Below are 19,400 nucleotides of genomic sequence, written 5' to 3'. Positions count from 1 at the left end.
TCACTGTAAAATATACAGTTTAATATCTATCCTGCCTGTATTAAGGGAAAAGTTCAAGCACTTACCTCTTTCAAAGATGGCTTTGCATATTTTAAAATGATTTACAGGAGATTCTTAATGTCTATCGGCAATTTGGTCATTTTTATTCGGCTCATAGCTATAAACCTAAAATTTATGACCGGCCAAAAAAGTGAGAAATGCAGTTGGGTTGAAAGCCAGCACTTCCAAACATTGGGGTATGCACTAAAGTTAAGCCTTATGAATTGTTCTGTCATTTATGTTAAAAAGCAGAAACCAAAACCAAAGGAACGAAGCATCCCACCCTCAATTTGTGCATCGTTGTTTGGCTGGGTTGAACCTAAGTGATAAGCAGTGAAAGTACCAACCCAAGGTGGTGTGAACAGTAGAGCTGTAGGATGGTTTGGATTGGTAGGGACCTCAGAGATCATCTTGTTCCAACCCCCCTGCAATGGGTTAGGACACCTCCCCACCAGACCAGGTTGCCCAAAGCCCCATCCAGCCTGGCCTGACGTACACTGCTCTTTTATTGACTCTAGTCCCTGCCTTACAAGGCAAAGAGCCCCAGAGCACTTAGATTACATACCCAGGCATGGTGTGGGTACCCCCAGATGAGGCCAGGAAGGGCAGCATCACCTGCATTCCCTTCCAGTGCTGGCTGCTGGAGTGCAGAGAAATGCTTGGAGTGTGAGGAGCCCTGTTTGTGAGTTATGGTGGGCTCCATTACAAAGCTGCATTAAAGCGTTTTGCTGAAATACCAAGTAATCCTTTTCAAAAGCACTAAGTGGAAATGCATTGATTTTTATTTTCTTTCAGCAACGAAAATAGCTCAGGATTATTACTATTTTTAAGAGTGATAGAGAAATGTCAAAAATGCTTCAGTTGTACTTTTATTTTTATATATCACTTCAGGTTTTGTGGAGCTTTTTGTTCTGGTGTTTTGTTTTTTTTTTCCCCTCTTCTTTTTCCTTTTCTAGTTAAGGCTTTGGAGGCAGCAGGAGGGGGAGGTTTGTTTGGTTTTTCCTAAAAGCTGTTTCTATTTTGAGCCTTCTCAGAGATGCTGTGGTTCGGTATGTAATATATAACATTTTATTGTCTTAAATTTGGTCTGTGCTATAAAATTCCTTGTCTCCTGAAGAGCCAAATGGTCTGGCACACCTCAATCTCTTCTTGATAATTACTCTTGGAAGAAAGGAGGGGAGAGGAGATGACTCTGTTGAGCCTTTTCAGCAGTCTGTAGAGAGGTCGGCATTAGCTTTTGATATTGTGTTTGATTTATTCATGTAGTGTTTCATTTCACTGAAGATAAGCATGGATGCACTGAGTTTACAGAACTAATACCGAGATCAAAAAAAGGGGACAGAACTCACAAGGCAAAGCCAGCTCAGCTCTGTAGGCTAACGGACATCCCTTCCAGGAAACTCATGGTGCCAGATACTAGCAGACAGCCAACTCTTCCCATCATCACTCTGGTTTTATTTTAGCTGCAGAATATATTTTTAATCCATATCTAAATGCATTTTGTGCGCACGTCTGAGCAAAGTGATTCATCCTTCTTCACCCTGCGTGTATAAGTTGTTCTGGGAGATTTTGTGTGTGTGAGGCAGGGGGAGTCAATGCCTTGGCGCAAAGTGAAACCTGCAACATTTTCCTGCTGTTTCAGCTGCCCCGGTGTTTGAGAGCTCTGCACTAACACTGGCTGTTACCATCCAGATAGAAAATCTGTGTCGTTATTGTTATTTCCAGGGCAAATCAAAATGAAATGGGTTGATTAAAACTAAACAGTGTTATTGCATTCTGCCTAATCACACTCTGCCAGTTAATTTCAGACTGGTAACCTAAGGACAATTTTGGAGTTGACTACATCTTGTTAAATGTAGGGGGGATTGATTTGTTTTAGAAACATAGCATGAAATAGATGCCATTTGTATCTCATACAAGTACATTTGTGTCTTAGATGACACAAGCATAACATTGTCTCATTTTCTTTCATTTCTCCCCCTTAATTTCCTTTATTAGCTGTAATTCTGTTGTGACATCGCGGTGTCGTATTATAATAACAGAAATCTCAAAAAAGCAGGAGCATGAAATGCAAAGTTTTGGGAGACAGGAGCGCCGTGTAGAAAGATGTGTCTGTTTTTCACCATCGGAGCAAAGCCTCCTTGTCACACGTAGAAAAGGCTGTTTACTGTCCGTGCATCTGAAAACAGCGACCCAGCCATTTTCTGAGAGGGTAAGGAGTCAATGCAAGATCGAAAAGACATCGCGCTCTTCAGCTGCAGTCTCTGAGAGCGGCAGAAAGGAAATCAGAAGTGCGTTAATGCAAACAGCATTTGTACTTCCCAGTAAGGTATAACTAAATTCATTTTTAACAATGCCAGCTCTACCTATACTGCAGAAATACTAACAAAGAGCTTGAGTAATAACTTCCCCTTGGATTTCTTTTTACAGTACTTGCAGCGTTCTCTGAGCGTGTATTTATGTACTGTGTATAAACAGGCAGATACAAAAACCTATTCCATCTTCCGGAGAAGAGAGATGCTATTTTATTCTCACTTCAGAAAATTAAATGCTTATCCATCTGTGGAATTATTTTTGAATGAATAAGTTTGTAGACTTTCTTTAGCTGGGTTATTATTTGCTCTTTTGGAACATTCTTTGCTTTCACAGTTGTTTTGTTCTTGCTACAGAGGAAATAAAGCGATGTGTATTTTTCTCCCTGGTGAGGTTTGAGGCAACCCTATATTATAAAATAACCAAAGATTGATAATCACAAAGGCTGCAAAGGGAAAGCTTCCACTTTATTTAGAAGAACATCTGTGCTTTTAAAGAAGAAAAAAAATCTTTCTTTGGGTAGGAAAAATCTTTCTTCGGATTCTGAGCTCTGCTGTGAGTGATTTTGCCCTGCTTTTGTATCTTAGAGTGTTCTAAACATATAAATGAAATTTGATTTCCTTCTGAATCTCTGTGACCTGAGCAACACTACTTTTATTAAGGAATGCATCCTTTTGTAGAACAAAAAGTATTGTGGTCTGGTCAGGAGGGTGGAGAACTTCAGACCATATGGAGTGGACCTGAGGCCCCTGATAACCTATTTCTCAGAATATTATTTTGACAAGTCATTCCATATGTTTGGTTGAGTTAGCTGTTGGAAGAAGGCTGTGGGGTATCTTCTTGCTTTTCAGATCCGCTCTCCTTATGTAAAGACTTGGAAGCGGCAGACCTTTGGGAGCAAGGTAGCAATCTGGATCCCAAAACATGTTTCACATATAAATATATAAATAGAATGTGGCAGGAGTTGACCTTGAGCTTAAAAAGCTGCTCAGCAAGTGCTTCTTGGTTTGAATAGGAGTTTCAACAGCCGAGAACAAAAGTGTCTATTTAGGTCCGGTGTTATAAATATCTGTCCAAGTACTCTCTTAAGCCCTCGTAAATCGTTCCATGCCTGCAGCATCAAGGATCTGAGGACAGGTTTTGAAATTTGAGTGATTTCTGGTGTTTTTTATTTTTTATTATTTTTTGAAGTTCAACTGATGTTTAAATGTAACAAATTTTAATCCTCGTTCTCAGAGTGGATTTGCTGGAGAAAGCTTTGATCAACACCTTGCTTATCCAGTAACTGCAAAAATGCATTTGCATGGCTTTAAGCTGTCTTGTACAGATCTATATAAGCACTCTTATATACATGTTTTGCATAACGATGGCCACTTTGGTGGCCTGTATGCATTTACTGGCACCAAACGTCTCTGACGCAGAAGCCCTTCATTCCATTGTGAAGGACGAATCAACCATGGAACGCTTTCAGATTCCTCATTTGCTGATTCTCCATGAGGACACAGTTAAATTCTTTTGGGAAGATCCCAGACTTTTAAACAAGCAGCCAAGCACAGTATATACCTGAGCGTTAGGAAATCTCTAAAATCCAGCAATATTTATTATTTATCTCTTCTAGTATTTGATCTCCAGTGGCTGGCAACCCTGCCTGTGGCAAGGAGGCTGAACTTGATGATCTTTGAGGTCCCTTTCAACCCAAACCATTCTTTGATTCTGTGATTTTCTTGAATTTGCCAGGTATCTGTTAGTATTCTCCCAAATCCAAGTTGGTAGTAGAAAAATCCAAGTTTTGAAGCTAATCTAAGATTTAGTATTTTAGCTTTATTGGATCTACTTACGAGATTCTCAGTACATGTGTGCAAGAGCCTACTTCCAGTGTATTGCTTTACAACATCAGCTTAAAAAGATGCTATGAAGTCACTGTTGACTATTTTCCATGTTATTCAAGTCTGGTAAAGGACAGAGAGGAATGTATTTCCTCCCCCCCAGTCTCCCTTTCCCCATTTTTCTTTTATTACCACCATTTCATTCCCAAGTAGAAGTTTTCAAACTTCTTACAAGTATGAAGAGCAGCAAATGGACTGATTGATTGTCAGCTGTGTGATTTAATTTGTCCTTTAACAATGTAAGGAGTTAAGAAATTAAAATATTTTTTAAAAAAAAGAAAAGAAAGCCACATTTGAATGAACATTTGAAAATAGAGGGTGGCACCGTTTTATTGTCTCCCATTTCTTTTCCTTTCCTGCTGCTTGACAATAAACCACAATCTGCTGGTGAGAACTGCAACATCTAAAATACTGGCAGTTCTGCTTCACACAACACAGCCGTGTTCTCTCAGCTTTTATCTTTCCAGTGAGTTTTGTATTCCTAGGCTGATAACTGGCAGTTTGAGTTTATTTAACATCCACATAGTAATGTGTGGTTTATTACCTTAATTTGCATTTATTAAGAAAGCATGTGATAAATATCCAGGTATGTGAAGCTCCAGGACAGCAAGATACTGAAAGTTCCTTTTTGTCCTTAGCGTAGCACGACCCTTGCTGTCTGCTGCAGGGATACACGGGCAGCAAAGCATCACTGTCCAATCTCAAGCCTGTTTCCTCCCTTAAGTGCATGCTTGTTTATATTTAGAAGGATGCTTCTCTTATGATGCACTAAAGTGCATCATAAAAATATTACAGCCTCTTAAAAATCATCTCCACTGATGAGTTACTTTAAAATCTTTCCAGACACGAGCATGTTTCAGATGCTCCAGCTTAATAAAACCCCCAGGTTCTGGGTGCTGCTGCAGTGGGATTCTCCACCTGGTGCCCCTTGCTCTGCTTTGAGGCTGACTCTGAGGCTAATAGATTGCTCTGCTAGACCATGGGTTTCTTTCTTTCCCCTTTTAACTGCTGTTGAATAAGATTACACACTCTATCCTCTTATATAGCCAATATTAAAGCTATCTAGTGAATTGAAAAGCCACCTGAGTGTTCTTTAGCTAGAATAGCTTGAGGCTCTATATTTTTTCATGTTAAAAGCTCTAATGATGTGCTGGATGATAAGTTTCTGGGCAGAAAAGAACCCCTCGCTGTGCATGGGGGAAGGTCAGGTCGGTGACAGAGACTGAACTGCCAAATTGCTTTTTTTTTTTTTTTTTTTTTTTTTTCTTTTGCACGAGGAGTTGTGAGAAGGGATTTTCAGAGTGTTGGAGCAGAAATCTGGTCTGCTTTTAAAGGGAGCTGCTGAGTCATCACAGGGAGCTGTGTAACTGAGCAGTGGCTTAATTTCCTTAGAACTGCATGGGATAACACTGGGAATTTATTGCCGAAGTAGTTCTAAAATACAGAGTGGCTTTGTAAGCCTTAGCTAGTAGAAAAGAGGGGAACGAGTCTGGTTTGCAGAGAGCTGGACCCCCAGCAGCAGTTGCTGGGTCATTAAGGGCATGTAGAAAAAGGGCAAAATCAGGAAGGATGCTGCATGTGCCATCTCTGTCCCAGCTGGGGAGCAAAACTGGAGAGAGACAACCTGGAGAGATGCCAGTCTGAACCCCCAGCCTCATCCCTACGGTGGCTGCACAAATTCCTCTGATCCACCACCAACCTCGTCAGGCCCTTGTGTCTCATTATGCCCAAGGGTAGATCCTAAAAGCTCTCTGCAAGATTTTAGAAGCTTTTCAACCTGTATTTTAGGCTCTGTTTTATGTAGTGCAGTATAGAAAGCTCTTCTTGTGCTGTAGTATCTACACACAAAAGGGTATAAGTCATCTTGTGGCTACAGCTGAGTTCTCCATTAATCTTTCCCTAGGGCTAAAACTAACAGCTCTTGCAGTCTGTGAAGTCTTTACAAAGGGGGGAAAAAGCTGTTACAAATGTGGCTGTTATTTGTTTAAACATTTGGAAACATTTATAATGTGATGCTAGCTGTTCTTTTTACCCTTGCTCCTATTCTTTTGTTTGTATATATTTCAGTGAATCCTTTAAAACTTGTCAGGCAAGAAGGGTTTAGCTAGGTAAAACTAAGACCGTGAAGGAGTATGATTGTTGCCTATAAATACTTAAGGATGTAAAAATCACAGAAGGAGAAAAGAGATTTAAGCCAAAAGACAGCTTTGGCAGAGGAACAAATGGGGTACATTGGTTAGGAATACATTTCAGCTGGGAATCTGGAGTGCTTTTAGTGGGTTGAACAAAGCTCTAGGAAACGTTCCAACCAGGATAGTGGAGTCAGAAATGCTCAGTGCTCTTCTGCTACCCAGCATGTTCAGAAACAGGAGATGGAGTGGGGCTGACACATAAGGTGCGTTCCAGTCCTGCCCCAAGCACAGCCAGCAAGAAGCTCCATGCACATGAAGCATCTTCTTGCCAAAGGTTTATGTAGTTTTACAGAGTCTAAGCCTTAGAAAACAGGAAAAATACATTCTCTATGCATCTGCTTAGCTTAGTCACATGAATATTTTCCCCCTTTAAACTGACCAGCAAGTTCCTGACATGAAGTGCATTTGGAATGGCTTGCAGAATTGCAAGCTTGACTGGGTAAAACACGCTTTGTAGGATAATTATCTCTGGGTAACTTTAGTTCTTAGAGTTAAAGGCATCCAGAGTCTTGTTGTAACGTTTGGTGCATCATGCAGGCCGAGAAGGAGTGGATAGGAAAGGGAGGAGTGCAGGTTTTCAGACTCTTGATTGCTTTATGGCATGGGTGATTCAGCCAAGAGGTGTTGATGAAATCTTCAGTAAGTGCTGCTCTTCACCAATTCCACTCTCACACACCCCATATTTAATCTGTGATCTGTTTGCTGTGGTTCTGTTGTTGCTGTTTTGGCTTTGTTTTCTTTCTCTCTTTTTGGTTTACTTGCAGTGGAAATGAATCATGCATTTGATGTGATGTGGGCAAAGCTGGTCACGTTGACAGGAGTGTATTGAGTCAATAAATATAACTGACCTAGATCATTCACTTGTTTTGCTTGTACTGTGTTTTGTAAACCTTTCCCATGTCTGGTGTTTTATTCATATGTCATGATGTCTGATGTCTAGATCGAGATGAGGACCGTATATATAAGAATTTGCTTGCGGTGATTGATTCAAGCAACTGGGCTGCTTTCACTATAAATTTGAACCAGAAAGTGAAGTTTTTGTTGTTGCTTTCTTACTATTTTGAGTCTGCAGCCTCTCAAAGGTTGGAAGATCAGAAATAATACATACATTTGAGGATTCTTAAGATATCCACAGGTACTGAACAGTCACAACGGTTCTTCCTATGCCAACTCTGTGTAATTAGATGGCTAATTATTTTATAAATACACAATTTTGACTCACCATGCTCCATCTGGAGTTTCAGTATTAGCTGTCAAACTAAATAAATGTGATCGAGACAGGAAAATCTCTTATTTTTCTTTATGCTTAGAAATCTGTGCAGAGATCTGTACAGTACACAGCAGTGTACAGCAACATCATCTATTTACCTTTTCTTGATAAATTAATACCATTCTTGCTGGAATAGAAGTGAGAAAATGAAATGGTAACCTGTATTATCTTAACAGTCTTTCACTGCATAATCTGTTAACATACAGTCTGATAAGTAGGGAACAAATGAGCAATGTTTTAGAGCAGCTCTTTATGATTGATAAACATACTTTTGTCATTATTTGTGTAGTGATGCTCTCCGGCCCACAGGTAGGTGGCTGTCAACATTTGCCAGACTGTTGATCCAGCTCCAGGTTGTGTTGTGCATCTTCTACTGAAATGGAAAGGGAAATTAATCCTCTATTGATCAAGATCCAATTTCTGTCGTGTGTTTTGTACTGAAAAGAGGAATTAATCCATTATGGAAAAAGTGATATCTATTCCATTAGATGATTTGTATTTGTAAGGTCTCTTTTTTTCTCCTCAGCAACCTTGAGATGCCACGTGAGGGTCACTTCTTTTTGTGTTACATAGGCTAAGATTGTATATCCTTGATGCCATCACATTCAGTTATTTATAAGTAATTTTTTTTTGCTGCTGGTGTTGGACTCATCTCCTATTCTACTTCTTTTCTAATGCAGGTACCTATAATTTGGAAAAGGAGTTTTGCACGTATCCTGCATGTATCCCATAGTCATTGGAAAAGGCACTTACGCAAATTGTGATAGTCTAAAAGTCTATAGGAAGGTTATAGGGAAGGTTTTCTAATCTTTTTCTTCCAGGTTAACTTGTTCTGCTAAACGTGCTCCATGTCTCCTCCAGTTTAGCTGTAGGGTACTGGTGACCCTTACCTCAAAGTGTTTTTTCTCTCTTAGGTGAGTTTGCTAATGTAAAGAAGTAAATCCAGTTTGGGGCACTGACTCCAGTGAAATTCCTTTCTCACTGAAAAATGACTTTGAGAAATAATGGCAGTAGTAATTAAGACAGTAGGAATGAGTAGCAGCCAACATCCCATCCCAGCATTCCCAGCACCCCTGTCCTGTGTTACATAAGTCAGGTGATCTGGGTGTTTATTTGGGCAATTCTCACTCCTCTTGCTCATGATAACCTCAGTTGTGTTGTGTCATTATCAGGCTGGGACCTATAAGCAATTTAATCTCACAGGTTTAAAAATACGACTTGCTATTTTTCTCAAGTCTGATCTCAAGCTATTACTTCTTTTCAAGAGATAAACGCTTCCTCTCACCTTTTATTAGGGCTGGTTGGCACGGAGTCTTCCTGAGAAGAATTTGAGCATCCATGAAGTATTGCTCTTAATATTCTCCACTGCAAATACAGATGTAGATAAACTTTGCATGCCATAATGTAAGACCTGGGGAAGAAGCTCATGTTTATGCATTTCTAAAGGGAAAAGCACATTTTGTTTGGTGTTTTGTCATATGGCCTGAATGAGATTTCATCTCTGTTGGGAAAATTAACTGTGATGTCTGTGATTTTTATAAACTGTAAATTAAAATATTTAAAATCTCTTGTACTCAATATGACTACATATGTAGGGAGATAAAAACACTGATTGTGTCTTTCTAGAGATTATAGGGTAGTCTACAGAATTACAACACTTAAATAACAGAGAGTAAAAACTCTACAGCTCATCAGCATCAAGATAAAAGTAGAAGTCAGTGTTACAGACCACCTGGGACTGCTTTCGCTGTCAGTCAGATGGGAGTTAAAAAGTGGAAGTGCTGTGTGATCCCAGATCAGAGTTGTGCAGACACACACAGGCACTGATGAGAAAAACAAGTAGATGATGCAAGAGGCCATCGCTCTTTTTTCCTCTCTTCCCTTATTCTGCAGAATTTCTGTACATTCTGCACAGTCTCCAGAGGAGCTCATGTTTAGAGGGGCCAAAAGACCCTGGATTTCCTCATTCCATTTTCTATTTTTTATTTCTTTTTAATATATTTAGAAATTCTAATATGGAAAAATAGTACAGATGGCAGTTAATGTTACGGGTTGAGAATGGCAGCTTTTCAGGAACTGCTTCATGAGCAGTGTGGGATCCATTGAAACAGCTTCAAGATGAACTCCCACATGTGTGAGTTATGGTAACTGAGCATCAAAGGTCGCCTGGGGCCATTCCCAAAAGCACTTCACTTACTGGGCCCTAATAGATACTACTAATAATCCCAGGGTGTCTAAGGAGTTGGTTTAGAAGCAAAGGCTGGAAATACTGTGAGGGTTGTGGCTAAAATAGGTACTGTATAAAATAAAGCAAAGAGCCTTTCCTGAAGAAAACTGTTTGGATCGGGACGTTTGCCTGTGGCAGTCCTCTGTCCAGTCTTCTATTAAAGACTAGAATCCTTTGTAGAATTGCTTTTGTTTCTGTGTCCACAGCTGCTGTATTTGGCATATCCTCACTTGCTGCTGCCTAGGACTTTGCTACCTTGCTATTATTGCTGTGCTTTCCATTGCATTATAGCATTACAGGTGGGCACACAGATTCCATATTACAGCCCTATTTGAGACTCTTAAACATAAAATAAGACCAAATTCCTCCTTTGGTACGTTGACCTGATGCAAACCAAGAATGCAGGCTGTACTCTGCATGGATAGCTCTGGGAATGTCCTGGTTGGGCCAGAGTGAGCTACTGCAACAGAATTCTTTGAGCTGCAGCATGAACCTCAGCTATCTTTGAATATGAAATAGGAATATGCATGCTCTCTAGTGCTGTTTAGACAATACTTTGAAATGCTGGATTTTTTTATATATGCTTGTTACGTTGGGAGCTGACCTTTGTTTGATTTCACTTAGAATCCAAGTGCTAGCTGCTTTGGTGAGCTCTCGGTATCACATTTGTTCACCCATTCAAAATTGTTATCAAAAGACTGCTTTAAATAGATTTGTTTCAGGGATGGTATGAAATGAAAATAAGCACATACTTTGTTTAGATCCTTGTTATGGTTTTTAATAGTCAAAGCAACCTTACGTTTTCCTGGTTGCAGGCAGAGGAAAGTGCTCTTTTATTTCCCCTGCTTATCTGTTTGCTGCACAAAGAGCCTTTCCCATGGGGTGAACTCCTAGAGGTTACAACAAAGCTGGCTTCTGTTCCTGGGTTGTTTTTAGTATGGTTGAGCCATTCTTCAGGGGAGCTGATAAGCTGAACAAGTGGTTTTCCTCTTTTGCAGATGAAGATAAGAAATTATCATTGCCAAATTAGTAACTTGTTTGTTGTTCTTTTAGCATTTACTGTTGTAAACCTTCGTCTTGTGCAGAAGCAATGGTGAGCAGAAATGCTAAGGTTATTCTCATCGAGAACCAGTTCCTAATCTAATTGGCACTTGGTTTATACTTTTTCATTTGAGACTTAGAAGATTCCACCACGGAAATCTTCAGAAAGCAGATTAGCTGCCCAGGAATACTGTGGAGCAGAACTGCTGAAATCTTGCTTGTTGAGATCCCATGCAAGTTGTGTGTGTATGCTGTGTCAGGTCAATGGAGCATATTTATGGGAAGAAGCACGTACGCATTTATCAGTTCCTTAAGCACTTGTTCAGGTGTGCAGGTGGTATTCTTTACATGTTAGCATTGTACTGTATGCTTTCATCTCCTTTAGTACGCTATTTTCTATCAATTACAGAAGAGTCAAAAGGCCAAATTTTTGCCATTCATCAGTTCAGAGATCTGCTGACCTGGTGACCTTTGAGGCCCATTACTGAAAACTCAGTCTATCTAAGAAGAGAAACAGAATGTTGAACAGCTTTTGGCAGGCTGCTTTTTGGATAAGCAAAGAATTTTCTGTCTATTTGCTATTATTTAGGGCAATATCATAAAAGAGAACATCGGGGTTTGCCGATATCCCGTTCTGCTTACCAGCTAAAAGGCATGGGTTAGCATCCCTTGCAGGAGGCATCTGATGAATTGGGTTGGATTTGCATCAATTTACTTTTGCTTTCATTACTTTTCTCTAATTTACTTACTGGATTTCGTATCTTCAGAAATTTTTATTACTCTCTCATTCAAGCTAAAAAATAGCTAATTTTTCTTTACCAAATGAGTTGCTTGAAGCAAAGTACCTATGAATACATGGGTATTTTAATTCACTTACTAAATGTACACAGACAAAATTTACAAGCAGCCTTTTTACCATTTTTTAAGCGTCTGCTGACTGTTGCATAAGCTAAATTATTTACAGTACGGTGCCTCACAAAAGAGGAGCAGATTTAGGTTATTTACTTGCCTGATAAGAAAAGGGGATTGAAGTTGCTGCGATATGCTGCTTTGTTAATTTTATATTTGTTCCCCAGTGTGTAAAATCTTTTTAAAGAACTAACACGAGTACTGGCAGGCTCTTTTGAAATAGCGTGGAAGTGCGAAGATTAAACAAAACATGAAACGGTCTTAAAAATATAAGTCAGCAAGTGCTTGATAAAAATAAAAATGCTCAACAATAGCAAACCTTATGGATGCTTAATTTATTTGTTCTCTATTTGAGTGTGGCCTCTGCTCTCCATCTAGGAGTAGTCGTGTGAGTTGTGTGTGTTTTGAATGATACTACCAAGCTGGGTGTATTGGAACAGACTGTTTGTACAGTATAATGAAAGCCGTCGAAAGCGGTCACACTGAAGATCTCCTTTTAATGAGGAGATTAAAATCCACGGTGAGGTTGAGGAGTGGGAATTAGCAGCTGTGTCACTTGACAAGATCCTTTACCTGAGGTGATTTGGTCCTTGCTGTTTGTTGGTGTGTGGGGCATTCACTGGTGGCTCTCTTTGCCCACACAGGTGCCACGAACCCATCTGACACCACGGCTCCCATCATCATCATCCCTCCGCAGAACACGAGTGTTGTAGTGGGGAGCAGCGAAGTCACATTGGAATGTGTAGCCAATGCAAGGTACTGTAAAAGCAGAGGGCAATGAGCAGCTGATTTTAATGCCCTTTCCTTTGCTAGGAAGAACATAGGATGTTCTTTTCATTCTTTATTATTCTAATGGTTGAAGCAGAATGCAGCGTGTCCCTTGATCTTCAAAGTAACCTTAGGAATAATCTTATTTGTCCAACATTACTGAATTAAACTTTGATTAGTTTTTTTTTTCTTTCTTGGCAAAATAAGAATGTAAGCAGAGTTACTTTCCCACCTGTGGCTTACCCAGTAAAGACAAGAATAGTGCTGTGCCATCAGCAAACATTATCTTACAGAAATAATTATGCTTCAGTTAAGTAATATTTCAGTTATATTGCATATTGACATGGAAGGTGATACCGTTTAAATCAACTGACTGTGCTTCCTAGTAAATAAATTAGGAAAGATCTCTTATGGAGTAATTTATTACAGATGTTCTTAGTTTACAGTGATTATCTCTCAACTGTTCATAATGCACCGTAACAGAGTTCACAGCATTTGTTTTGTGCATGTGGCTGTTTCCAATGCATTCTGGAGGGAGTGAACAGTTGAGGTCTCCAGCTGATAGGAGAACCAGCTGATTTACATTCCCCTCCAAGGGCAGAGATGTTCTTGATATGGTTAATATTTTCCTTGTAATTGAGTTATAATGAAAGCACTTCCCATGCAGCTGATTCACATAACAATATTTACTTCTTTTGCTTAGAGAAATCAAATTATTAGTACTTAACTTCTATTGCTGTATCAATTAGCTGTTACTGGAATATCGCCACTTGAGCAGTCTGTATTTGAAGTGTACAAGTTATGTATGCAGTTACTTCTCAATAGCCAATGTTGGAGATAGAGGGAGCTTTATAATCCGTGTATAACTGCAGACAAGATTGTTCTGTAATATGTTTTATTGTATTATTATTTTTTTAACCTTGGTAGACCTGTTGAGAGACTGAGCATAACGTGGAAGAGAAATGGAATAAAAATCACCAGTGGAATTAGCAGTTTTGGGAGGCGCCTCACGATCACCAACCCAACCTCTGCTGACGTTGGGATGTACTTCTGCGAAGCGAAACTGAGGGACAGCACAGAGGAACCAGCGAGAGCCAAAGCCTTCATTTCTCTAATGGGTAATTAATTCTCAAGGCAGCGTGGGTCTTTTTTTAGTAAAACAGGCTCTGGACTGAAGTATAGTAGGAAATAAAATTGGTATTTTAATGTTTTGCTGACCTTACATTTGAACCTTTCTTCAGAGAACAGAACAAAATGGGTAGAAGGGGGTTGTCTTCCGAATTAATTCAGCCGCTCCTCCCCATGAATATGAATTCATCAAATAGGTATTTTTAAACACTGATCTGGTTCTGAATCCCTTGTGAAACTATACATTTAATCAGAAGTTGGGGGAGCACAGAAGTAAAATCCTCACTGGGCAGCTTCCACATCTTGGCTTTTAGCTGCAATCCTGATTAACTCCCAGTTTGCTTATATCTAGTTTTAATATGTCAAGTGCCTGTATTTCTGAAAGAATTCTTTCAGGAGCACTGCTATGCATCGTCTGCCATGAAAGTCAGTCAGGGGCCAAAGACATTCCTGGGCACACAGGCAGGCAGACATCTCTACTGAGGTGACAAAAAGGAGAGGGAAATAGCACTAAAATCAGTGCTGCATGCTGGACTTTCAACTCCAAGAGAAGCTTTGGGCTTATTATTTTTGATGGGGCGTTCAGCCCAGTCTTGATGGAGGGACAGACCATGTTTCCACCATCACCTCTCTGCTGGAATTTTGCTGGAGTGGAGAGGTTGTCATTTGATAATGTAGTTATCATGCACGTCATGTTCTGACACAGCAACACAAATGAGCACGCTGGACACAGTGTAGTTTTGTTTAGGATTTTTAGGATTAAGGAGACGTTTTGGAATAGTAAGCCAGAGCTGATTGTGTCAAGTTGTGGCTTTTATCTAATAGTCACAGAAGCAGCTGTGTGAGTGTCCTGGACAGGTTATTGCTCTGGCAGTGATACAGGTGTTGGTGTTGATCAGAATTCATGCCCATGCATTTCTGTAGAGGATTGCAGAGAGAATTCAGCACGAGATTCTGTACTCTCCTTCCGGCTTCAGAAAATACAATTTTAAAGAGACTGCTGTGTGGTCTGTTTTCTGCTAAAGCAATTTGAGGTAGTTTATGCTTAATGAGAAAACAGCTCTTCTCTCTGCAAAGCTGTGCTCCGGGTTCATTTGTAGCACTGAGTCTCTGTTGTATTTATCACCTACTGGGTGAAGTTTGGTTCCAGTTCTTTTTCTTTTTCCTCTGTTTCTTAGAATTATTGCTTTGCAGCTTCCCTGCCCCTTAAGGAGCTGAGACAGATTTCACTGACTTATGGTTTTGGTTTAAACTCTGATATATTCATAAGATTTTATTGTAACTAGTTGAATTTTGCTGCTGTGGTGTCAGATCCAGCCTAATGCAGTACTTAAAGCAGCCTCTCGGTTAAGGTAGAAGATTCTTAAATATAGTTACAATAAAAGCAAGCAGCAATCATTGGGGAATAATATTAAAATAGAAACACTGCCTTTATTTAGTAGCTTATCTGCTCTCTTATTTTTAGATGTTTTATTTATTTCTTATCCAATTTAAGGGGGCTGTCAGGGAATGAAGTTATGAAAAGGCCTGTAGATAAGAACAAGCAGATGAAAGAAAGCAGAAACAAATTGGTTACCCATTACTTTTATTTCCTTCTGATGGAACAAGACACTTCAGTTGCAGGTGTTTACTCAATGTGTCAGCAAAGCCTGGAAGATTTCTTTATTTATGAGTTTCTTTCTAGTGCTGGGGGATGGATCTCTAATTCTAAACAGGAAGCCAAATCAAAGGATTAATAGTTAATGCATAACTTATATTCAGCCTTAGAGTTCCTGAATGGATCCGGCCATTGTTTAATTAATCAAGAGATGGGTTCTGGGGGACAATACAGGCAGGATTCAAACCTAAGCATTTTTGTAGTGTATCCATCTTAGCCTGTTGGAGCTGTACTCAGAGAGGCTCAGGAATGTTCATTCATTTGCATACATAACATATTTACAGAGCGTGCACATGAATAGTGACCTGATAATGAGCTGCACTTCTTTGTAGAATAATGCAGCACGGACTAAATAATGGGTCTTGTCTATTGGAAAAATGAAACTGTGGTGATAGAAGAGGTTTGTTTTCAAAACAGTTTGGAAAAGTCAAATAGAGACCCTCGGTAGGCGGTAATAAGAGCTTTGGTGGACCAGTAGAACAAAAAGTTCTGCAATTAACATGTAGAATAGAGTCAGCGATAGAAAGACGCACCAAAGATATCACAGATATCAATAATGCTGTAGAGTAGTACTGCATGAGCTAGGAGGACAGCCTGCAGTTCCCTGTGGATGTGGCAGAAAGCCTTCTGACATCTTCATATTGTTGCAGCTAAGATAAACCGAGGTGGTTCCAAACTCTGGTTTTATTAGCTGCAGTTGTTATAAATTTTTAAAGGGTAGCATATTCCTCTGTTGGCAGAGTAACAGTTTGGGGAAGATTTGTTGCAGATTAGATAAGAGCGTGTTTGTTTTATCACTAACAGTTTGAAGATTAAGGAATTTAAGGAGTCTACTCGTGAGCAAACCAATTTGAAGACTGAACTAACCTTAAATTCTTCTGCTGCAGTTCTGCAAGTTCCATTGGTGACAGATTGCAATCACCATTTTTAAATGGCTGTTCTATGGGAAGTTATGTATATGAGGAGCTCAGAAGAACACAAAAACAATACTGCTTTTGAAGTCAGATAGTAAAATTGCACAAGAGGGTTTGGGGAATGTCCAGCTCCTGCTGTGATGTTCACAAGTAGTTCCCATTCTCTCAGTTCTGCAAGCAGATGTGTTCCTTGGGTTGTTACAGGAGTTCAGAATGCACAGAGAGCAGCTGGCAGCAGTGGAGTTGGTTGTACCACGTAGTTTCCTAGATAATGGTATCTTTTAAAAAGGAGTTTTTCCTGCCACAGGATTTTTCCTGTAGCTGAGAGCATGCAAAGCACAAAGCAAGAAACTAGGAGGGCCTTTTCATCTGCTTCTGTTTTAACTTTATATTCATGCAAAGAGAAATCCTGCTTCAAGGACTCTGTTACACCCGCGCGTTCCAGCCTGCTCTGCTGTCTGGAGGTACAGACTTGGTTACCTACAAGGCACTCACAACTTTCCAGTTCCACTTCTTTATAGGATATTCACCAAATAAATTAGTTTATGCTAATGTTACAGAAAGGCTTCCATGTTTAGGGCACAATTTTCCTCTTAAATATGCAGGCTTCAATTTGAGTGGTGCAGGATTTTCGGCTCTGGAGGAGCCCCTGGGGCTTTCTCTGTTCTTTCTGACTTTCATGTATGTATCTAGCATTAGGTCACACATCTCCAATGCAGCTTGAAGGGTATGTAATGGATGCTGACTGCTATCTTTTGAATGTTAAAATCAGTGACCATGTAACTGTGCGTGAGGGAAGTTAGAACAGTATCACACTTTGCAGGTTCCCAGGGGCTTTGCAGAGCAGCTATCTTTCCAATGATGTCTGTAGTGGGGGAAGAAAAAGGAAACAAAGCAACAACAAGAAAACAAACAAAAAAAAGAAAATGCCCTTAAACCTTCAACAACTATTAAAAGCATGCATTTATATTCAAATATTCGCCTTCCCCTTTGGCTGTACTTGACCTCTGAGTTAAGATCACTCAAACACCACTGCAATATCTGAACAATGTAGTATCTGTTTCTTTCAGTCTGAGATGTGACCCCTCTCATTGTGTAGGACACTGGACTGCCAGAAGGATGAATGCAGTGTAATGGCTTCTTTCCTCTTCTAACTGTTGTGATTCTATAATTTAAATCAAATGTTTGACCTGATACCAACAGGCTACTGCCATTCCTAGAAATTGTTGTGTCCTGGGGATGTCTGGCATGTTATATAGTTTGAAAGATGTCGTAATTTCACCACATGTATTAAATTACAACACATGATTATTGCCTGCAACAATAAACGTTCAAATTTGCGCTATATGATTCAAACCAAGCCTTAGAAATATGTAATAGAGTCATATATACAGATGACCAGAATACCCTTTCAGAATGCCAGCTGACCCCTGCAAATATTGCTGCAGTTTTATGGCTTCTTACTGAAAGTTGTTCACCAGGTGGTGTGTATAACCCAAATACAGACACTGCTGGGCCTACAGCCCTTCAAACACACTTATGGTGTGCAGATCATACATTTGACCAATCTAAAATATCAGGGGGCTTGATTTTGGTGCTCTGTGTCCTGTAACTAGAACACTTTTGCCTTAATTTCTTCTACAGTCTGTATTAAGTTGAAGCCACAGGTCCTTACAACCCAATAGAGAATGCCAGCACACTGGAGCATGCGAAGAACCTTCTGAGCATGCATAGTGCTAGCATATAGGGGCATGCATGTGGGTAAGGAGCAGAGTTTGCATGGAGGCCACTGCTCCACTTCACTCAAAGCCCTAAGGATATGCCTGCACTAGTACTGCTGTGATTCTGTCTTAGCAGCCCAATTTTCCAAGTATGCTAGACTTTGGATGTTGCAGCACTATTGTCCATAGGCGTCTTCTAGAACTTCCTTACTGTCTTGCTGTCCAGGCTTATCTTTAATTCCAGGCAGTTTCAGTTCACTAAAATTCAGCACATTGCGAAGTTGCTTTTTGGAAGCATTTTTGTGTCTGTGTTCATCACCCTAAAGTAACATCTGACCACTGTGTGCAGTTCTTGCCTTAGTTCTTACCACTCTTTCACCAATTTTAGCATTTGGCCAAGCTTCCAGCTGCTGGAATGGCCAGGAGAGTTGAGTTCAGTAGGCTTAACTATAAGGAAAAACTTGGATCTGGTCTTAAAGAAGACTGGAAGTCACATCTATTGACAGACCTGCACTCTGAAAGTCCTCTGGGAATTGTCTGTGGCCTTTAGATTGCATTTTTTCTGCTGCTCCTGCCCTTCTTCTGCCTTGTTTGCTTCAATTTCCTCCTGCTTCTTTCAAAAATAGCTGATGTAAACCTTCCTTTTATAACATTACAGTCCTGTTTGCTAAGTGTCAGTTAGCAGTGGCTTGAGGTTCTTTGTCAGGCAATTCATTGCTTGACAAGCTCAAGTAAGCATGTCTTAATACAGTAAGCTTCTCCGAGGGTCGCATAAGAGCCAGTATGGGATTTGAAGGAAGTAGCACAGATTGTAGGATAAGATTTTGGGAGAGATGCTGGGAAAACAGACTGTAAATATGCCAAGGATTTGTGCAACAGTATTTCCTGAGCCCTGGTCATGGAGTTACGAGTGTCTTTGAGGTCATGTTCAGGTGCTTTGCAGCTGAACTGCAGGCCTGTGCTAGAGATAAATCTTCAAGTTTATTACTGGTGCATGAATATATTGCTGATCTAGGAGAAAGTTTGAGAGCTGGCAGCTGCAGGTTGCCAAGTTTAAAAAGTAACCTGTAAGATCAGAGTGCCATACAGAAAGGGAAGGCACGAGAGGTGCATTCACTAACTCCATAAAAGGAACAAAATACTGGCAGAGGAGGCATCTGTAGAAGAAGCCCAGAGCTAGAAGTCTAGGTGTTAGGGGTATAGGTCTAGATGCTGTTTTACTCCTTTGGTTTCACCACCTTTTCCCTGTCTTCCCTCACGATCAAATTGAATTGATGTAGAAGGAAATAATCAAGTTTTATTTTTAGATAGATGGAGTTGTATACGTGTGTCTAT

At 40.0% G+C, this 19,400-nt stretch overlaps 1 protein-coding gene across 4 annotated transcripts in view; it reads left to right on the top strand.

Annotated features, from left to right (window-relative positions):
* The window catches only part of SDK1 (sidekick cell adhesion molecule 1), a 360,337-nt gene that overhangs the window by 199,850 nt on the left and 141,087 nt on the right, over window positions 1-19,400 (top strand). For all 4 annotated transcript variants that reach the window (XM_072349300.1, XM_072349298.1, XM_072349299.1 and 1 more), the window contains 2 exons: window positions 12,522-12,633; window positions 13,573-13,763. In XM_072349300.1, the coding sequence (XP_072205401.1) occupies window positions 12,522-12,633; window positions 13,573-13,763 (303 nt within the window). The remainder of the gene's footprint in view (window positions 1-12,521; window positions 12,634-13,572; window positions 13,764-19,400) is intronic.

Source organism: Excalfactoria chinensis, chromosome 14 (genome assembly GCF_039878825.1).
Source record: "Excalfactoria chinensis isolate bCotChi1 chromosome 14, bCotChi1.hap2, whole genome shotgun sequence".
Classification (NCBI taxonomy): Eukaryota; Metazoa; Chordata; class Aves; order Galliformes; family Phasianidae; genus Excalfactoria; species Excalfactoria chinensis.
Note: the sequence above shows the minus strand (reverse complement) of the source record. Positions and strands in the feature narration are given on the sequence as shown.